The 17,390-nt window shown below is 47.0% G+C and overlaps 3 protein-coding genes across 4 annotated transcripts; 1 reads left to right on the plus strand and 2 right to left on the minus strand.

The window, feature by feature from the left end:
* Positions 1–6,299: 6,299 nt before the first annotated feature.
* On the minus strand, positions 6,300–9,145 carry LOC122616417 (putative mediator of RNA polymerase II transcription subunit 26). Its single transcript, XM_043791855.1, has 5 exons — positions 8,789–9,145; positions 8,589–8,730; positions 7,732–8,414; positions 7,520–7,673; positions 6,300–7,461 (listed from the first exon to the last, which is right to left on the minus strand). The coding sequence occupies exons 1-5, from the start codon at positions 9,027–9,029 to the stop codon at positions 6,651–6,653; spliced, it is 2,031 nt and encodes a 676-aa protein (XP_043647790.1). The 5' UTR covers positions 9,030–9,145; the 3' UTR covers positions 6,300–6,650.
* Positions 9,146–9,437: 292 nt separating this feature from the next.
* On the plus strand, positions 9,438–11,953 carry LOC122617346 (guanine nucleotide-binding protein subunit beta-2). The gene is made up of 6 exons (XM_043793179.1): positions 9,438–9,594; positions 10,177–10,622; positions 10,684–10,885; positions 11,018–11,147; positions 11,229–11,315; positions 11,529–11,953. Exons 1-6 carry the CDS (start codon positions 9,526–9,528, stop codon positions 11,633–11,635), a joined length of 1,041 nt encoding a protein of 346 aa, XP_043649114.1. The 5' UTR covers positions 9,438–9,525; the 3' UTR covers positions 11,636–11,953.
* A 94-nt stretch (positions 11,954–12,047) lies between these two features.
* Positions 12,048–17,331, minus strand: LOC122618576 (chitin deacetylase 1). Of its 2 annotated transcripts, none has more exons than XM_043795116.1 (6): positions 17,235–17,331; positions 17,047–17,116; positions 15,023–15,134; positions 14,319–14,431; positions 13,826–13,975; positions 12,048–13,660 (listed from the first exon to the last, which is right to left on the minus strand). In XM_043795116.1, exons 2-6 carry the CDS (start codon positions 17,096–17,098, stop codon positions 12,510–12,512), a joined length of 1,578 nt encoding a protein of 525 aa, XP_043651051.1. In that variant the 5' UTR covers positions 17,099–17,116; positions 17,235–17,331; the 3' UTR covers positions 12,048–12,509. The 2 variants fall into 2 exon arrangements, with proteins under 2 accessions (XP_043651051.1, XP_043651050.1); XM_043795115.1 differs by lacking the exon at positions 14,319–14,431 and adding an exon at positions 14,749–14,879 and having other exon boundaries at positions 17,235–17,330.
* Positions 17,332–17,390: the final 59 nt, after the last annotated feature.

Consider the following 17,390-nt stretch of genomic DNA (forward strand, 5'->3'; position numbering starts at 1 on the left):
GGATGCAAGGAGGCTGTATGGCTGTGAGGCTGTAAGGAGTTCGCAAGGAATAGGCAAGGTAGGTGGTGCCACCAGGTGGTGGAGGCAGTGGAACTGTTGTGGTCGCATGCTAAATTATAACGATATGAATTATGATATTAATTTCAATGCGGCGGCGTTTATTAATGTGACGTGTAATGTGCCTGTTATTACCTTAAGATTATGATTACTTGCCGACCTCTCTCACATGTGGCGATGTGTGGATGCCCGCTGGGAGGCTGCTGCTCCTGGTTTCTTGGCCTCCGGCTCCTGTGGCTTGTGCCTTCCTGCAATGTGTGGCATTTTCATTTAAATGGCTGCCCCACAAAGGTAATTGAAATGTGGCCCAGGCCCCGGCCCAGGAAATGCCCCTCTGCCTCCGGCATATGCGGTCCCCATTGCCGACTTGTTTGTCTTGGCAACACCTTAAAGAGTTGAACTCCACTCCAGAAGGACTCAGCAAGCGGTCCGCTACTTGTTTTTATGTTCACCCGGCTCAACATCCTCCCGATCGCTTCGCCTTTCAGCGACTGGTGTCTGAGCCCACTTTTTTGCCGCCTTGTGAGTTGATTTCGCTGTGCCCGTGGAGCGGAGGCAATGTCTCGCCTAAGTGGCCTCATTTTGACATCTTCCTCAGGCCGCAAGGATCGGGGATCGAGAATCGGGAATCGGGGATCGAGAGTCGAGGATCGAGGATCGCGGATCGAAGATCGAGGTGAGTGATACATGCGGGCCTTGTCTGCAATAAATACTTAATGCCTTCCAAAAATACACACATTAAAGATCGGACTTCAATGCGCTGACATCTTCATCTGCTGCCTGGTTGCTTTGGTGCCTCGGTGCCTCGATGCCTTCTCCTGCAGATGGGATTCCAGCTCCCTCGGTCGGTTTCCATTGCCATTTTTGGTATTTCAATTAAATTTTTTATGACAACATCAAAACTCTATCATAATTCTAAATGGCCTGACATGAGCTTTTCGCTTCTGTGCGCGAGTCTTTTTCGCTGTTGATGAAGATTCTTGGGCATTTTTGGGGTCAGAGGGTGGAGTAAGGAGTTCTTGACCAAGAGGGTCAAAGAATGAGGTTCTAAGAGTTTCAGATATAAATAGCACGCCAAATGTCTTGAAGTTACAAGTTACCAGAAAGTTAATATACATAACATTTAACTTGTAATGAACAAGTGGGAAGTTAGGTAAATATTAGTATATGCAAGGCAGATTTATAGCCTATATTGATAATTTCACATACAAGTAATCCCGAGTCCGGAACTCCTGGCACCGCCCCACGCGAGTAGGTTTGTTTTTATGGCTACCTTGATACTTTTTGTCAGTAATTGTAATGGGCTGGCAAAGGCGGCGGCACTTGGGTCCGAAACTCCCGACTGATTCGCTGCAGAACTGAGTGGATGGATTGGATCCTCGGCTTTTTGCTCGTTTAATGATGTGTGAGCCTGGAATTTTGCGCGCGGTGTCTGTGAAGTGGTCACTGGGACTCGGGACTTGGGACTCGAAACTTGAGACTCGGGACTGGCATACCAATTTATAATTTCTTTTAATAAAGTTGACATTTCGCCAGAGCCGCTGATGATGGTTTTTGCGCGTCTGCCGCGAGTGGATCATGGATCATGGCCATGGGTGCCTGGTTCGGGATGTGTCGATGATTGTCCGAGGCGTGCCTGGATCCTTCCAGGTTTCAGGTTTCGGGTCTCAGGTGTCGGAGCTTGTCGCGCCTGGCATTTTGGCACTTTCGCAGCTCTCTTCCACCTCCCTCGACCCCCACCCCCCGGGCATACATACATATGGCATGTGCGGGAAAGTCACCCCGCCAAACGGTTTCCAAATGCCTTCCGCTCTCCACACACGTGTCTGCAAATTCCGCAAATATCCGTTATCCGCTTCCTTTGTCTGAGATTTATTTGTTCCATCCGCTGCCGCCTTATCAGCATGTGCAAATCTTGAAAATTTAAAAATAAAGTACAACGTCAAAATCAGGAGACCCCCCTTCCAATTGGGCGTTGGAAAGTTGTGTTCCGCACATTGCTTGGCCCATATTAGCACCCAATTCGCTAGGTACATCCACACTTTTCCACCCCACGTGACTCGGGTGCGTTTTATCTGTTTTGCGGGAGAAAAGAGAAAAAAGGATGCGATTCGCTTTAAACTAAGGCACTAAGCACTTTTCCCGCCGTTTGTCTCGCTGCCCAACTTTGTCAAGCGCACATAACAAAGTGTTATGTGTCTTGTAACTAACACTATGTGGCCAGGACTCTGGTGCAAACGTACCCAAAACAAGTCAAATGGAGCGTGGCACAGTGGCACACCTGTGGCAATCTAAGGAACCGATCGAAAATTTATTACAATATGCATCCTGGGAATGCGCGTCAGCGAAATTTCTTGAATCAGACCAGACATTATAATTGGATATCTATGTTTCATACAACACTTTTCATTCTTGGGAGTGAGCACTTGCTGACCTCGTACCACTGTGCCACCAGCTCCTCCCACCATCTTGTGCATCCTTTATCCCCCCTCCCCCGAGCAGTGAAAAAAGTACATTTTTCAAATGCTAGATTTTCCGTTGCCTGCTTTGCGGGACGAGTGAAAGTGTGGACACTTCCCGGCTCGGCATCCCATTCCTCACCCCTTCACTTTATTTTTATAGTTTGCCCGGGCGAGCCCGAACCCGAATCTGAATTCGAGTCCGAGCCACCACCCATCCTACCCAGCAGCCCCACCCGCTTTTGGCAGTGCGGTCGTTTTGTTTTCTGGCCCATTTGCGGGGCAAAGTTTTGCATCAAGTTGTAAATTTGGCGATTAGCACCCCTCGTCGAGTTTTCGCAGTCGGAGATGGATTGGATATGGCTATGGATATGGCCATGGAGCTGGAGCTGGAGCTGGAGCTGGAGTTGGAGCTGTATTTCGAGGCCATTTCTAACAGCCCAAACACAAAAGCTCCTTGACAAGATGCGCGTCGGCTGATAAGTTGCATGTGGAATTAGCATAGGTTTTTTTACCCCATCCCATATCCACACCAGCAGCAGCAGCAACATCCACATGCCGCAGCAACACAGCAGCAGCAGCAGGAACAGCAGCAACATCGAACGGGCGACGATCTTGTCGCTAAGCTTTATGAATAAAACATTTTCGGCGGCGGTTGAACGTGGTCAACAGTAGCCGCCAGTGGCACGTCCATTGGCCAACTCGGCACTCCGGCTGCCGGGAACTCTCGAGTCGAGTCGAGTCAAGTCGAGTCGCAGTTGCTACAAATGTTTTACAAGCTTTTCAGCGCTTGGCTGCTCCATTGTTGTTGCTGGTTGTTGGTTGCTGCGGTTCCCGGAAACAATTCAGTTTAAAAGAGCGAGAGACAGGACGGCGAAAAGAAGCTGGAGCTGGAGCTGGAGTTGGAGATGGAGCTGGGCATTTGGACGGGAAAGTGCATCGCATATCGGACAATAAATCGTGAATGGTTTCGGCCAAACTGAATGCCGATGCCTCGATTTCGATTCACTGCGCCACTTGCATTTGCTTTATGATATGAGGCCTCTCGCTGACATTTGGCTTGACTTTATTTATGATAACAGTTTGCTGTGCGCGGAGTGGGGGCCACCTCGCCATCCACATTCACAGGCACAGGCACAGCCACATGCACATCCACATCCAGATTCACTCAGCAGTTTGTCAGCATTTTGTCTTCCTATCTGGCCATCTTGCTGACCCAAAGCTGCAGGCGGCTCCAGCTTTTTCAGTTTCATCATCTTTTTTTCGGGCAGGAAATGAGTCTCGAATGTATTCCTTTTTCCACCTCCTTTTTCCCTCTTCCTCCGTTGCTCCTTGGGCGTGAATGCGGTGAGGCGTCGCAGTAATCGTGGCAAATTTGATATACTTAATGCCCAGGATGGGCGCGTTCTGGAATGAGTTGCAAATTGGTTTAACTGCGTCTGAAGCTCCGCCTGGAAAGTGTCATACTTGCCAACTGCCCGCAGGACATAAAAATGTGGGTTTTTATGTGCGTTTTATGATTTCACTCCTCGGATAGCACGAGCCCGTTAAATGAGCCGCGAAAATAGTTTCCGTGTGCTGGAAATTGCAGGGAAAAGGTTCCGTAATGTGATAAGGTGAAGGTGAGTGAGTATAAATAATATTGCGGATTTACTTTCGAGACTAAAAATGGCCTTTAAGAGTTGCAAAGAGATTAAATTGGTTAAAGCATGTCGATATTATCCATCGATTCGTTCTATTACAACTTTTTCAAAGTTTCTGCTACCTAACCTAGTTTTAATAAGTTTCACGACTTTTTCTAAAATGTTTTTTCTACATATGAATTTCATCAGCCATATGTTCAATATATATTCCTATAAAGTATATAGGATGAAAATAATAATAATAATAATAAAATATAAAGTTAAAGTCAAGTTCCCCGACTATTAGATACCCCTTACTCAGTTAGTGGAAGTGCGGACAAGAAATTACAAAATTTTTCCGGCATAATGTAAATAAATGGGATAAATATAAATACATGAAAATACAAGTGTGGGCGTGACCGTTTTGCCGTTTTTGGGCGTTAGAGTGGGCGTGGCAACATCAGGAAACAAACTCCCTCGAATCAGCATGCTGAATCTCAACTTTCCGGCTTTTGTAGTTCCTGAGATCTCTACGTTCATACGGACAGACAGACGGACGGACGGTCAGACGGACATGGCCCGATCGATTTGGATACTGATCCTGATCAAGTATATATATCTTTTTTCTGGTCGGAAACGCTTTCTTCTGCTTGTTACATTCTTTTCAACGAATCTAGTATACCCTTTTACTTTGCGATTAACGGGTATACAAATCAGTTGCTTTTATAAAAGTGTATCAGTTACATTGGAATAACTAAAAATGTAAAATCAATTCCCAATGCGTGGTCTAAACCAAAACCAAAACGCTTTTGACATGGCTTAATATAAATTTGTATACTTAAGCTATTAAATAGATTCAAAGGTTCGAAACGTATAGGTAAGATTTCACACATAGCTAAGTTCAAAACAAGTTAATTAAAACTACATTGATATACATTTCAATTAAAACTTTGAAAAACAAAAATATTACTTCATATTAATTAGATCACATAGAACAGAAAATAAGAAGCCTGCCGATTCAAGCTTATGTATGTAAAATTATATATATGAGAAATATAGTATGAGAGCTGTGCCTGTAGCTGGAGCTGGAAAGACGCCCTCCAATCAATCCACCTGTCCCCCTTTCGATGACAAACCCAAATCCACATAATTTTAATTAAAGCCCGCGCACTCAACCATTTAGCAAAAAATTGAAATTAATTTGCGAGCGCAAACAGAATAAACCGAGTCGAAGCCCAGACCACCGAACCAATGGAAATTGGTAATGGCCACATGGCAAAGGAATCAATCAGGCGTGGAGCCCATGGCAAATATTTCCCATTTTCACATCCAGATCCCGATCCCGATCCCAAGCCCATGCCCGACGTACGGCACGTCTGATTAGCCCCGGCCATCGGAACTTCCGCCTGAAAATGAAAATGTTTATTAAAAAATTTTCACTTTTACATAAATTTCCCGAGCGGCAGCGGCTGCAGCAGCAGCAGCAGCAGCGGCGACGGAGCAGCAGGTAGCAGCTGGTGCCATCTGACATCGGGGATGGCCACACCCAGTGCTTCCCACTGGGAACCGCCCCCGTTTTCCGACTTATGTACGGGCGGCACTACGGTTGTCTCGCTCGAACAGCCCACCCATTGGATGCGCCGGGCGAACCGGTTTCCGTCCAATGCCAAAGGGGAACCACTTTCGGTGGCACGAGCAGAGTGGCAGATAAGTGTGCGAGCTTATGTAGCACTGATACATGGGGGATAGGCACTCTTATGTGCGGGATGGGCCCACTCCAAGGGATGGGAGCACTCTGCAAGTGCTCCACTTGAAGGCAGCTGCTCCTACGCTTTGTCGTTTGGCTAAATGTTTGTGTAGAGCTGCGGGAATCGTCGTTGGGTGCGGATTGGGGGTTGGGATTGGGTGAACGGGGAATTCCTGGTCGAGAATGGGGCTTCAGGAGGGGGATGGGATACAGAAGAGCAAGCTACATCAACTACCAGTTCTAACTACCAGATACATTGATTTCTATACCCAGCATGGCGTTTAATCGGGAAAGGTCTCTTTGCGAAATGCACTGTGAGAAATAGGAAATTCTTTCGACTTTATTACCCCGATCCGACTGACAAGTTCAGACTACATTATAGATATTTGCTTTAAAAATATATTTCCTTTTTTCTTTGACATTGTACGAATTTGTTACAATCGATTTGGTTACAAGTATTTAAATAATTAATTGAATCTTTAGTTCCGGTTCCGTCCGAACCGGAATCATCCTAAGCTAGTAAACACTATTTCTTTCCGTTATTATTGGATTTTTGTCTATGTACAGATAACATTTTAAGATCCGCCCTCGAGCAGGTTTTGAAGTTCAGAAATTTAAAAGAAAATTTACAAAGATATCAACTCGTCTAGAAATTAGAAAAACACTTTGAAATAACACTTAATGTCTAGAATGAGTCGGCCTGAAACCCTTAATGGTCCGCTCAAGCGTATTACTCCTCTCCAGGTAGGTAAGTCACCAGCAGTGCTAGTGATTCCTCAGTGCCTCGTTTATGACACGCAGAATTTCAATTTGCAGTTCGGTAAAAGCCACCGGTTCCAGCTGAGCATTGCGTATCTTCATGGACACTGCCTTAAAGAACGCGCCTATCTCATCGTCCTCCGCGGAGTTGTGGCCATTGCTGGAGGGAAACTCCATATGGCTGGGCTTGCTGGGCGTAATGGGCGCCGAGTGATAGCGAGAGGTGGAAGTGGAGCTGGGCGTAGTGGCAGCATTCTGGTACCTGGGAGTGGTCGGAGTCTGTATCTCCATCTTTTGATACTCTCCAGTTGATTGAAGCTGCTGATTTTCCTGGCTGGTGGTCCCGTCGCTGAGCTGCTCTTGCTTGGACATGGTACTGCCAACGCTCGGAACAGCCATGTAAACGGGTCCATCTTCGTGATCGTAGGTCATTACATGCTGATCTTGCTGCTGAGGAGCTTGTTCGGCCGTCGTTTCCATCTCCTCATCCTCATCGTCTTCCACATCATCGTCATGATGTACATCCCCGTTGATGTAATTCTCGATGTCCATGTCATCGTAGGAGGCCACACACAGATCACTGGCCTGTTGCTGTTGTTGCTGCCGGTGCTGCTCTTCCTGCTGTTGCTGTTGTGGCTCAGCCTTGTGTGGTCCCGTCAAATGAGGAAGGGTGGGCATGTTAAGCTGGGAACTCGACGAAGACGACTCTATGGTGCTCTGCTGCGTGGGCGGTGAGTGAGAGTGGGCCATCTGCTCCTCCAGTTCTCTCACCGGGTCATTTTTGGGTAGCAGCATACTGAGTTGCGAATCGCTTTCCCTGAAGGGGGAAATCTTATCAGTATACTTTCTGATTCAAATTATGTTAATGTTCTTACAGCGTCTTTTGTTGTATGTACTTTTGAAGAAAACTGAGCGAGTCATAGTGCTTCCACCGCGATGTGGCATCTATGTGCATCAGTGTCCTCAATCGCTTGTGCTCGCGTGCGTATTGGTCCCTTAAAGCCTTCCACTTCAGCCGGCACTGTTTCACTAAAATAGTTCATGTTAAAAAAATTACGCCCCCTATATAAGTTTATCAACCACATACCCGACTTCTTCAGTTTTCGGGCGATTTCCTCCCACACCTCCATCTTAAGCTTGGCATTGCGATAGTTTTCGTTGCCGTAGTTGTAGATCATGTCCTCCTGCTGGATCAGCGCGATCAGTTCTTTTTCGAAGTAGCTTTCCATGTTGAGAAATGTGTGTATGGGGTCGTCGTCCTCTTCCTCGGCGTTCGCCGATTGATTGTGCGCTGCTGAAGTGGTGGATACAGTGGAAGTTATTGTTGCTGCTGAGCTCGACTGATTGGCGGCATTGACGCAGTCCACTATTTCGTTGTAAAGAGTGTCCACCACCGTGGTTGTGTTGGCGGTTCCACACTGCACTATGATTGATGGAGTAGCACCGCCTCCCGCATCCGTCAGGTAGTTCCAGTTGGATTCCGGCTGCGAGTGCATTTGTTGTTGCTGCTGCTGCTGTTGCTGCTGCAACACGGCTCCAATATGGCTGGCCAAGAAAGTGGCCGCCGGCTTCTTATCGGCTGAACTAGCTGAGCTGAAGCTGCAGCTGTCGAGCAGCGTGGATGCACTGGCATCCTCAATTTTAATGCTGCCGGAGAGGTTGAGGTTCTGGCTGCTGCTGTTGCTGCTGAAGGAAGTAGTCATGGGCAACGATAGGGGGGTCACCGTGCCCACGACGCCATTAGTAGTCTGACCAGATCTTCCTCTGTAACTGAAGAGTTATGGGTTTGATTAATTAGCCTCATATCAATTGCCACTCAAAGTGGCCAGTATAGTTAAGCATCGCCCAGAAACCTGGAGATCGGAGCTATACCCATGTGTTGTGTATTTTAATTTGGCAGTCAGCAATGGAGCTACCAAGTCTATTTGCCCACAGGCTACTTACTTTCTTGCCAGCGCATATGGACGCAGGAAGTCCAGCTCCTTGAAGTACTTCCACTTTACTGCCTTGGCGCAGGCCTTGGCGCGCTTCAACTCCCGGCAGTACTGATCCCTCATGGCCTTCCACTTGGACTTGCACTGGACGTCTGTGGAAATTGGATTAAGTGACATGTTTTTGGAGGGGAAACTTAAGCGTCCACTCACCCGACCAACCCACATTGCTCCCAATCTCCAGCCATTTCTCGTCCTTGGTCTTGGTGCTGCGGTAGTTGGGGTGCTTGGGATTGTAGAGCGACTGCTCCTGGGAGACCAGCGAGATGAGGATCAGCTCCTTGGGAATGCTGACCACATTCTCACCTAGACTCGGGTCTATGCTGAGATTCACGTGCTGCTGCTGCGGTTGCTGGTGCTCCTGCAGCTGGTTGGCACATGGCAGCGTCTCCATGGCTCTCCCTACTTGGCGTCCATGCTGGCGTTGTGTTAATATGGGCAATTGTTATAAATAAAAGCAGGGAAAACAAAAATGAGGTGACCAAACAGCTGATCCTGGAGAGTTGTGTAATTAGAGGGACCAGATTTGCCTCGGCCATACAAACACCTTTTCTACGTTGAAAGCAGCACCTGGTTGTAGCCGACCCGGTCACCCTGCGCAGTGCAGTGTTGCAAAAGAGGCAGTATATTTTGGTGGGTTGGCAGCCCGCTCATATGTTTGATTTTGAAATTTGGCGCCAAAAATTTCTTTGTATATATTTGTATTTAACGGCTAATCCAATTAGCTAATTGCATTACCGCTAGGAAAAAAAGAAAACATCATAACATTCAGGCGAAACGAATTGTTTAACACTCAGTTTATTGTGCGACGCGGTGCTGTTTAAAACTAGAGGCTAGAAGTTTTCTTCTTGCAAATATTGCAGCCGTCCTTATATAATTAATGCTCAATAATGCCGAAAATTGATCCAGAAACGCAAAAACTGTATGACGAAATCAATGGCATGATACAGAAGTTTAAGGTGAATAAGCTGTATACTCAACGACTAGCGGCGCATTAAAAGTTTAAAGTGTCACACAATTAAGACGCCAAAAATCTTCTAAATCATCTTCCAATTTTAAACTAATAAGGACGTATAAAATAAATCTTATTTTTGAATGAATGAATTATTATCAACGAAATAAAATAAAAATACTTAAAAATCGAATTCATAAAATATCAGGATTTATAAAAAAATACCTATGTATAACCTTATTTAATGTTTGTTATAAATGTCCTCTAAAATAGTATATGTATGATTTGGTTTTAATGTGGATTTTGCCAGATTTCCCACCGCTTTTCTGGCTACTGCAGTAATATTTAAGATCGTAATTGTATTAAACAAGTATTTTGCAACTTTGAGGACCCTAAGACATCGAAAACTGTATGCATCTCAAACTTTAATTCTGGAAATTTTTTAATAAGACGTCGTCATTAAATATTATTTATTAGAAACAGATTGCAATTTTAGTTGTTGCCTGTCTGCTTTTAATTGAAGTTCGATCTAAAATCAAGAGTCAATCATGAACAAATAGTCGATTCATCAATATGATTTTGCTCTCAGGATGACCAAAAGAGCAAGGCTGACTGCACGTTGGCCGATAAATGCGGCGACATGGGCGATGTGACCAAGATTCGATTCTCGTCTAAGAAGATTCTCAAGGGCCACATCAACAAGGTGAATTCGGTGCACTTTGCCGGGGACTCGCGGCACTGCGTCACTGGATCTCTGGATGGCAAGCTGATCATCTGGGACACCTGGACCGCCAACAAGGTGCAGATCATCCCCCTGAGATCCGCCTGGGTGATGACGGTGGCCTTCTCGCCGTCGGGCAACTTCGTGGCCTGCGGAGGAATGGACAACCAGTGCACCGTCTACGATGTGAACAATCGGGATGCCTCCGGAGTGGCCAAGATGGTCAAGGAGCTGATGGGCTACGAGGGATTCCTCAGCTCCTGTCGCTTCCTAGACGACGGCCATCTGATCACCGGCTCGGGAGATATGAAAATGTAGGGTATTTCCCATTGCTAACCTTTTCGCAGTAAATTCAACGTTTCTTATGACTAACAGTTGCCATTGGGATCTGGAGAAGGGCGTCAAGACAATGGATTTCAATGGACATGCTGGCGATATTGCTGGCTTATCGCTTTCGCCCGATATGAAGACCTATATCACTGGCTCTGTGGACAAAACTGCCAAGTTGTGGGATGTGCGCGAAGAGGGCCACAAGCAGATGTTCTTCGGCCACGACATGGACGTGTCCTCCGTCTGCGTGAGTACACTAAGTATAGTAATGGGTCTAATCAATTCCCAAGAGCACTTATTAGCATAATAATAATCCATAATAATTAACACCCAACTAAGAGTTCTCTAAAAGTGCCTGTCCTTCCTCGCTCGATTCCAGTACCACCCCAGTGGCTTCGGGTTCGCCTCCTGCTCGGAGGACCAGACGGCGCGCATGTACGACCTGCGGGCGGACCAGCAAATCGGCCAGTATGAGCCGCCCCAGAAGAACACTGGCTTCACGTCGTGCGGTGGGTATCGTTCTCCGCCTTAGTGGAACACGGTCGCCTTGACTTTTGACGGGTTTTAATCTGATTTTGTGTCCCCACCAGCTCTATCGACCAGCGGGCGCTACCTCATGTGCGGCGGCATCGAGGGCAACGTGCACTCGTGGGACACGATGAAGCAGCGGCACACGGGTGGGTATTGGGTATTGGGAATTGGGTAGTTCCACCCAATGGGTATTGGGTGTCCATTGCACTTGGGGGATTCGTTGATGCGAATACGTGTACGGGATGGGGATGGAGGAGGAGCTAATGCTCAGGCTGGCACTTGACTTACATCGATTTGTTGACCTTCTTCTCCACTTTCTCATTTCCTCCTACTACTTTCCACTTTCCACTCGCCCACAGGCACACTGTCTGGTCACGAGAACCGCATCACTTGCATCAGCCTGTGCCCCAATGGCATGTGCCTGGCGTCCACCAGTTGGGATCAGCAAGTGCGTCTGTGGCTCTAATCGGATCTGATCTGGGTTCAGTGTCGTCCAAAAGCGAAGGCAACGTTTACGCGTGCGATTTGTTTGCGGATAACGTATACGTAATATTCATGGTTTGCCTGCTTGTACCAAGGAAGTTTCTTAGTGCGGACTTCAATATTATTACGGAATTCAGTTCCATTTTTTTAATTTAATCAATGAACTTGAGAAAGTCGGATTTGCTCGTCCCTTATAAAGCCTATTTGCAAGCAAAGCGTGCGTATGAATTTATTTATAATAATTAAATACTTGATTACCTAGAGAAAGTAGCCTCCAATAATAAGCAAGTGCCTATTGGATGTGCGATAATAAAATGTGTGACGTAGTACAACAAAGCACCATGAAATATATTTCTTTCACTATCGTTTCGCCTCCATTAAAACTCCATACGAACTTAATTTTTTTATATATTTTTTATATTTTTCTTATAAAAAATACTTATACAATTACGAAGATATTTTTGCTGCTGCGATTTTTGGCGCTTGGTTTTGTTTGTTTGTGGAAATTGTCTTTGAGCTGGTCAAAGAGGCAGCTAGGTAAATTAAAACAAATCACTTTTGAAATCAACAGAGAGATAAAGACACAGATTTAGATACAGAATAGGTGAAGGTATATAGATAGATAGAGGATAGAAGATAGAAAGAGAAGAGCTGTCAGAGCGGAAGTGAAATTCACATAAATAACAGATAGAAAGAGGTTTAGGATCACACAAGGAGCAGGATGCAACGATTTGAGTATTCTGTAGACGGATCAGCATAGGTCAGCTGGTACAGTTTGTTTAGTTTATCAGACTCTCGGTGGAACTACTGTGAGTTGTTCTCCTGTTTGGGAAGATGGAAGGATAGCGACGGCGATCTTAAACGGAAAAGCCATCGCCGGTGGGATCCAGGATCCAGGGGTAGTTGTTGGGGCACTCCATGCACGTGAAGAGACGCAGCGTCTCGCCGGGCAGCTCCCTGGTGGTCAGGGGACACGCGTTGGGCAGGGAGCAGTAAGGCTGACCCTTGACGTCGCACTTCTCCTTCCACTCCTGGAAGTCGCGCAGCGAGTTCAGCTCGGTGGGGTTCTGCATCCACTGGATCACCTGCAGGTTGGTCACGAAGAACACATCGTTGCGGCCGAGCATCTCCTCGATGAACTTGATGAGCTCGTCGCGGTACTCCTTCTTCGACTTCAGCCACGAGGCATGGAAGTGGAGTCCAAGTGGAGCGCGGTTGCTATTGTAGTGGCGGTTGAAGTTGTGGCGCAGCAGGCGGGCGAACTGGTCGCCGCTGGCCACGTTGGAGCAGGAGTCCACCATGTGGCAACCGGGCAGGGACTCATCGAAGGTGGGGTCGTCGCGCCGGTCCAGCTCGTTCATGACCATCTCCCACACGGGGTGGCTCCTCGATGGGCAGTTGTGGGCGTTGCCGTTGCACTTGTGTGGCATGCGGAAGTACAGGGTGTATGGCCAGATGGGCACGCGGCCCAGGGAGGCGGTGATGGAGGCGTCGTACACGAAGAACTGGTCGGCCATCATCTCGAACTGCTTGTTGCCGCCCACGCGGAGGTAGGGAGCCCGCATGCCGATGATGGAGCCGTCGGTGATGTTGGCGAAGCGCTCCACGATCAGTCGGGAGCCGGCCATCTCGGCCAGCCAGTCGTCGTAGCTGCCGCCGGTCCAGTAGTTGGGGTCATCCTTGTGCGTCAGCGAGAACACGGAGATCTCGTGACCGCGACGGTGGAGGTCCTGCACCGCCGAGTAGTTGGTGTACTTGTGCGACACGAAGAAGGTTCCCTTGATGGAGCAGCCGTTGGGGTTCTGGCGCTGTCCGTTGAAGATGTCCTCGTACAGGTCGATGTTGTCCACGTTGACGGCGCCGTTAAAGGTGATCGTAATCATCTGGGGCACCTGCTGGGGCTCAATGCCGCCGGGGATGCGGGTTCCGTCCGCCGAGCAGAAGCAGTCGGGCAGGGCGCACTGCGTCGGGTCGCATTCGGGGGCACGGTTGGGATCCTCGTCGACAGCTGGGTGGGAATGGGAAATGGTAACGGATTATGGCCTGAATCATACTGTTTGAAGAATAGCTATATTTTTATTGAACGCTGCGCTGTAATGTATGCTGCATTCTTTCAACATTCAAAACTTGGGGAATGGCAGGTTCTGTAAGAATAAACGTGTGGGCGACTTACAGCAGGCGTTCTCGTCGGACTCGTCCTTGCAGTCGGACTTGCCGTTGCAGAAGAGCTCCTTGTCCAGGCACTCGCCGTCGCCGCAGGACAGCTTTCCCTCGGGACAGATGGGCTCGTCCGTCTTCAGGATGGGCTTGGCCTTGCGGGGCTCTGTGGAATGAGCACTCAGTTAGTGGGGAGCTACTTTGGGGCTTTGGGTTGGTGGAAGCGTGTTAGTGACAACAAATGTCTAAATTTCGAAATGAGAAGTATTTACATGAGTGTGATGGGGTTTAGTACGGTGGGTGTTAGTTTCGAGCTGGGTTAGGGCTTGTTTCGTTCGTGGATCTACCAAAGTTCCGGAAGTCTAACATTGCTGACTACTGTATGTACAGGTGTATTTTGGCTTGGTTGGTTGGTTTGTTTGTTTGTTTGATTGCTTGTTTATTTGGTTTGTTTGGTTGTTTGAAGTTTGGCTGGACTGGTTGGTCTGGCAGTTGGTCGTCACACTTACTCTCTTTCTCGTCGCAATTGGTCACCTTGGCCTTCCAGTCGCAGGTCTGCTTGATCACGTCGAAGGCCAGACCCGAAGGACACTGAATTTCTTTCAAACCCGACTTGGTACATCTACAAAATAAAGTTCATGTTCTGATTTCGTATTGGCCTTGCTAGCTAGAGAACTTTGGCACCGATTCGGAGGTGGATTCGGGGTGTTTATGCAATGACTCGATCGATTCGGGGATTCCCCGGGTTTAGTGACACACACAGAGAGATAGAGACAGACACACACAGGGGTGAGAGACAGATAGACAGACACAGCGATAGATAGGGGGTGGTTGATAGGGGCTGGGGATCTGGGCTCTCGGGAAGTATCTTGAGCTTTAGACATCCGCAGTGGATTGGGTGATCTGGTTGATCTGTTTGATCTGGGTTGCGTCACTTACTCTCGAGCACATCGCAGGACTTCACATTCGACTTCCAATCGCAAAGTTGGCGCAGAACATCGAATGCCAGGCCGCCGGCACAGCGAATCGGCGCCAAGCGCCAAGTGCCATCTTCGCCGGCACTGTCGCACCTTCGATAGCGATACAAGAAGTGGCAAGAATTGGTTGTAGGAATAGTGCTTTGGTCAGGGCATCGGCATCGGCTTCGGGCATCAGCCGTCTCAGCTGAACGATCGGACAAACCGTGGCCAAATGAGGCCGCAATTGGGCTTACCTGTACACCTCGCGGCAGTCGCCGTCGGTCTCCAGGCGGAAGTACTCATCCGCGGGACGGTCGGCGCACACCTCCTCCACATCAACGCCCTCCAGCTTGTCCTGGCCATGTGCTATAGGGGTGGGAAAGAGGTTGGGCAGGTGAGTTTAGAGATCGATGGGAACCACTTGGGTTACTTGACTACATTGATTATGTGCATTTGTTTAATTTCTGGCCATACTAACAGAAGTACGTTAGTCTCTAGACTTAGTGCTTCTAAAGTGTGATTTAATGAAAAATGTATCTATTTCAACTGGAATAAGCAGAAATTGGATGTGTTCGATCGGAATAATGTTCAAGGTAGTGCCTTCTGATAGAAAGTCATTTGAATTTTCCTAGAAGTTTCCCTACACATTTTGAACCAATAACTTGGTAGACAAGTGTGTTTTGGTCTCCGGAAGTCAAAACCAAACTTTCCGAAAAAGTAAATAATGCAGTATTCAATTTATAACTCTCGGTGCTCTGTCCATTCTCATAGTTACGTTTTCTTTGGTATCTCCTCGAAGGGTCCTGATCTATGGCGGGCTCAAATGAATTTTTTACATACAAGCCATCTGGTTGAATAAAAATGTTTACATATTGTTTACATATTATCGCGCCAAGGAATATATTGCTTAATTTTCGGCGAGCACGCTTAAGAAAATCTATTTTATTTTTGTTTCAATTTAAAATAAAAAAGAATAGGGAACATATTGTCCTAAGAAAGTCAAGAAGAAGGGGAAATTGTTTTCTGAAGAAATTGCTATGAATTTAAGAAGAATATAGAAAAAGTTTGTTGATCGAAACAGAAAGGAAAACACCAGAGACCCTTATTTTAATATAAGTACTCGTAACCCTAATTAAACTTAATAAAATAAACGTTAAATACTTAATAAACATATAAAATAATATGTATTGTAAGTCAATCTAGTTATTTCCCAAGTCCGTTTGCTAATAACTTGCCGACATTCTAATTGTTGGATTGGTACACTTCTCATTGCAACTTTATCTTGATGGGCGTCATTAATCACAGCCGTTCTATCGCCTAATCGGCGTCTTTAACCAGTATAATTGGCCGCACCTCATGGGTTAACGGTTAACTTACTCCCAGCACGAACGCCTTTCAACCGGTTTTTGGCCATTAGTGTGTGGAAATACGAGTACCACTTCTAGCCGACCAAAACAACTCTCGGTTTTGTCCATTACAGCCTGTCTCCGTCTCCATCTCGTTTCGGCTGAAATCGAAAGGGCAAACGAAAGCGGCATGTCCCATTTATAGGCACAGGTCCGCATTTCTGGGATGATCTGGGGAATGCTGGCTACTATCCGTCGTATACGAATGCGGTATCTTGTGGTATCGCTTGGTCATGTAAGGTGTCTTTCCAAACGGGTTGAGTATTGGCCAACCGCTGTTGTTGTCGTTGTGGTTGTTGTTTTGGTTGTTTTTGTTGCTGATTTTGTGGTTATCGGAAACCCGTTTTCGGTTTAACATTAAAATGATATTGCATAAACAACGCTGGCGAGTCCAAAAATACATACAAGAGTATGTATAATGAAACGGAACCGACGGCAGACAGCAGACGGCTGGTTTTGTTCGTTTTCCAATGCTAATTTCGGTTTTATGGCCAACCGGAGTTTCGTCCTCTTGCCACAGTTTTATATGTTTTGTGGTTCCTCTTTTCCTCTTTTTCTCTTTTTCCGACAACTCTTACATCATACATCACCGAGTGAAGGATAAGTTTGATCGATTGCATGCGGCTAATGACTTCGATCAACTGTGATGTTTTTGAGCCCACATCATCGCACTTTTTCAAGTTTATTCGCCTTGGCCAACGATCGAGGTTTGTTTCTGCTAGTTGCAAGTACTCGTATTGTACGAGTATGTTTTCTTCGGCAACCTTGCGAAAAGTGGCAAAGTTTCCACCGCCTGAGGTCAACAACTTAGCTCTAGGCACTACTAATGTACTAATGGGTACGTACTAGGTGTAATCGATTGGAGTACTCACCAACAGCCAGGCAGAGGCACACAACGCTCAAAATTGGCCACCAACGCGCCATGATAGATTCCAGAGCTCTCTGCGGGCGAAATGCGTAGAAGGGTTAGAAACACTAGTCACAACTCAGTACTGAAGGGCACATAGTACGAGGTATCATATAGTGTAGACTTTGTGAAACTTTGGAAAACTCAACTGACTTTTGCCCAGACTCTGAGTGGGAATGCTTGGATCGAATGGAAGTGGAGTGAACGGAGGCACTCTTCCAATACACAGCCACGCTTACACTAGGTGTTGGCCACCAGCAACGAGTTCTATTTATCAAGCCGAGGTGTCTTGGCCGGGCTCGAATCCAT

This window comes from Drosophila teissieri, chromosome 3L (genome assembly GCF_016746235.2).
Source record: "Drosophila teissieri strain GT53w chromosome 3L, Prin_Dtei_1.1, whole genome shotgun sequence".
Taxonomy (NCBI): Eukaryota; Metazoa; Arthropoda; class Insecta; order Diptera; family Drosophilidae; genus Drosophila; species Drosophila teissieri.

What these genes read in the sequence shown, in the direction of transcription:
- LOC122616417 (XM_043791855.1), bottom strand. Translation starts at nt 9,029, where the DNA reads ATGGAGACGCTGCCATGTGCCAACCAGCTGCAGGAGCACCAGCAACCG. An exon ending in CCATATGCGCTGGCAAGAAA is followed by an intron (nt 8,415 to 8,588) that starts GTAAGTAGCCTG and finishes ATAACTCTTCAG; the next exon opens with TTACAGAGGAAGATCTGGTC. An exon ending in CCGAAAACTGAAGAAGTCGG is followed by an intron (nt 7,674 to 7,731) that starts GTATGTGGTTGA and finishes GAACTATTTTAG; the next exon opens with TGAAACAGTGCCGGCTGAAG.
- LOC122617346 (XM_043793179.1), top strand. Translation starts at nt 9,526, where the DNA reads ATGCCGAAAATTGATCCAGAAACGCAAAAACTGTATGACGAAATCAAT. An exon ending in GCATGATACAGAAGTTTAAG is followed by an intron (nt 9,595 to 10,176) that starts GTGAATAAGCTG and finishes TTTTGCTCTCAG; the next exon opens with GATGACCAAAAGAGCAAGGC. An exon ending in GGCTCGGGAGATATGAAAAT is followed by an intron (nt 10,623 to 10,683) that starts GTAGGGTATTTC and finishes TATGACTAACAG; the next exon opens with TTGCCATTGGGATCTGGAGA.
- LOC122618576 (XM_043795115.1), bottom strand. Translation starts at nt 17,098, where the DNA reads ATGGCGCGTTGGTGGCCAATTTTGAGCGTTGTGTGCCTCTGCCTGGCT. An exon ending in GTCCTGCGATGTGCTCGAGA is followed by an intron (nt 13,976 to 14,748) that starts GTAAGTGACGCA and finishes CTCATTCCACAG; the next exon opens with AGCCCCGCAAGGCCAAGCCC. An exon ending in GTCCGACGAGAACGCCTGCT is followed by an intron (nt 13,661 to 13,825) that starts GTAAGTCGCCCA and finishes ATTCCCACCCAG; the next exon opens with CTGTCGACGAGGATCCCAAC.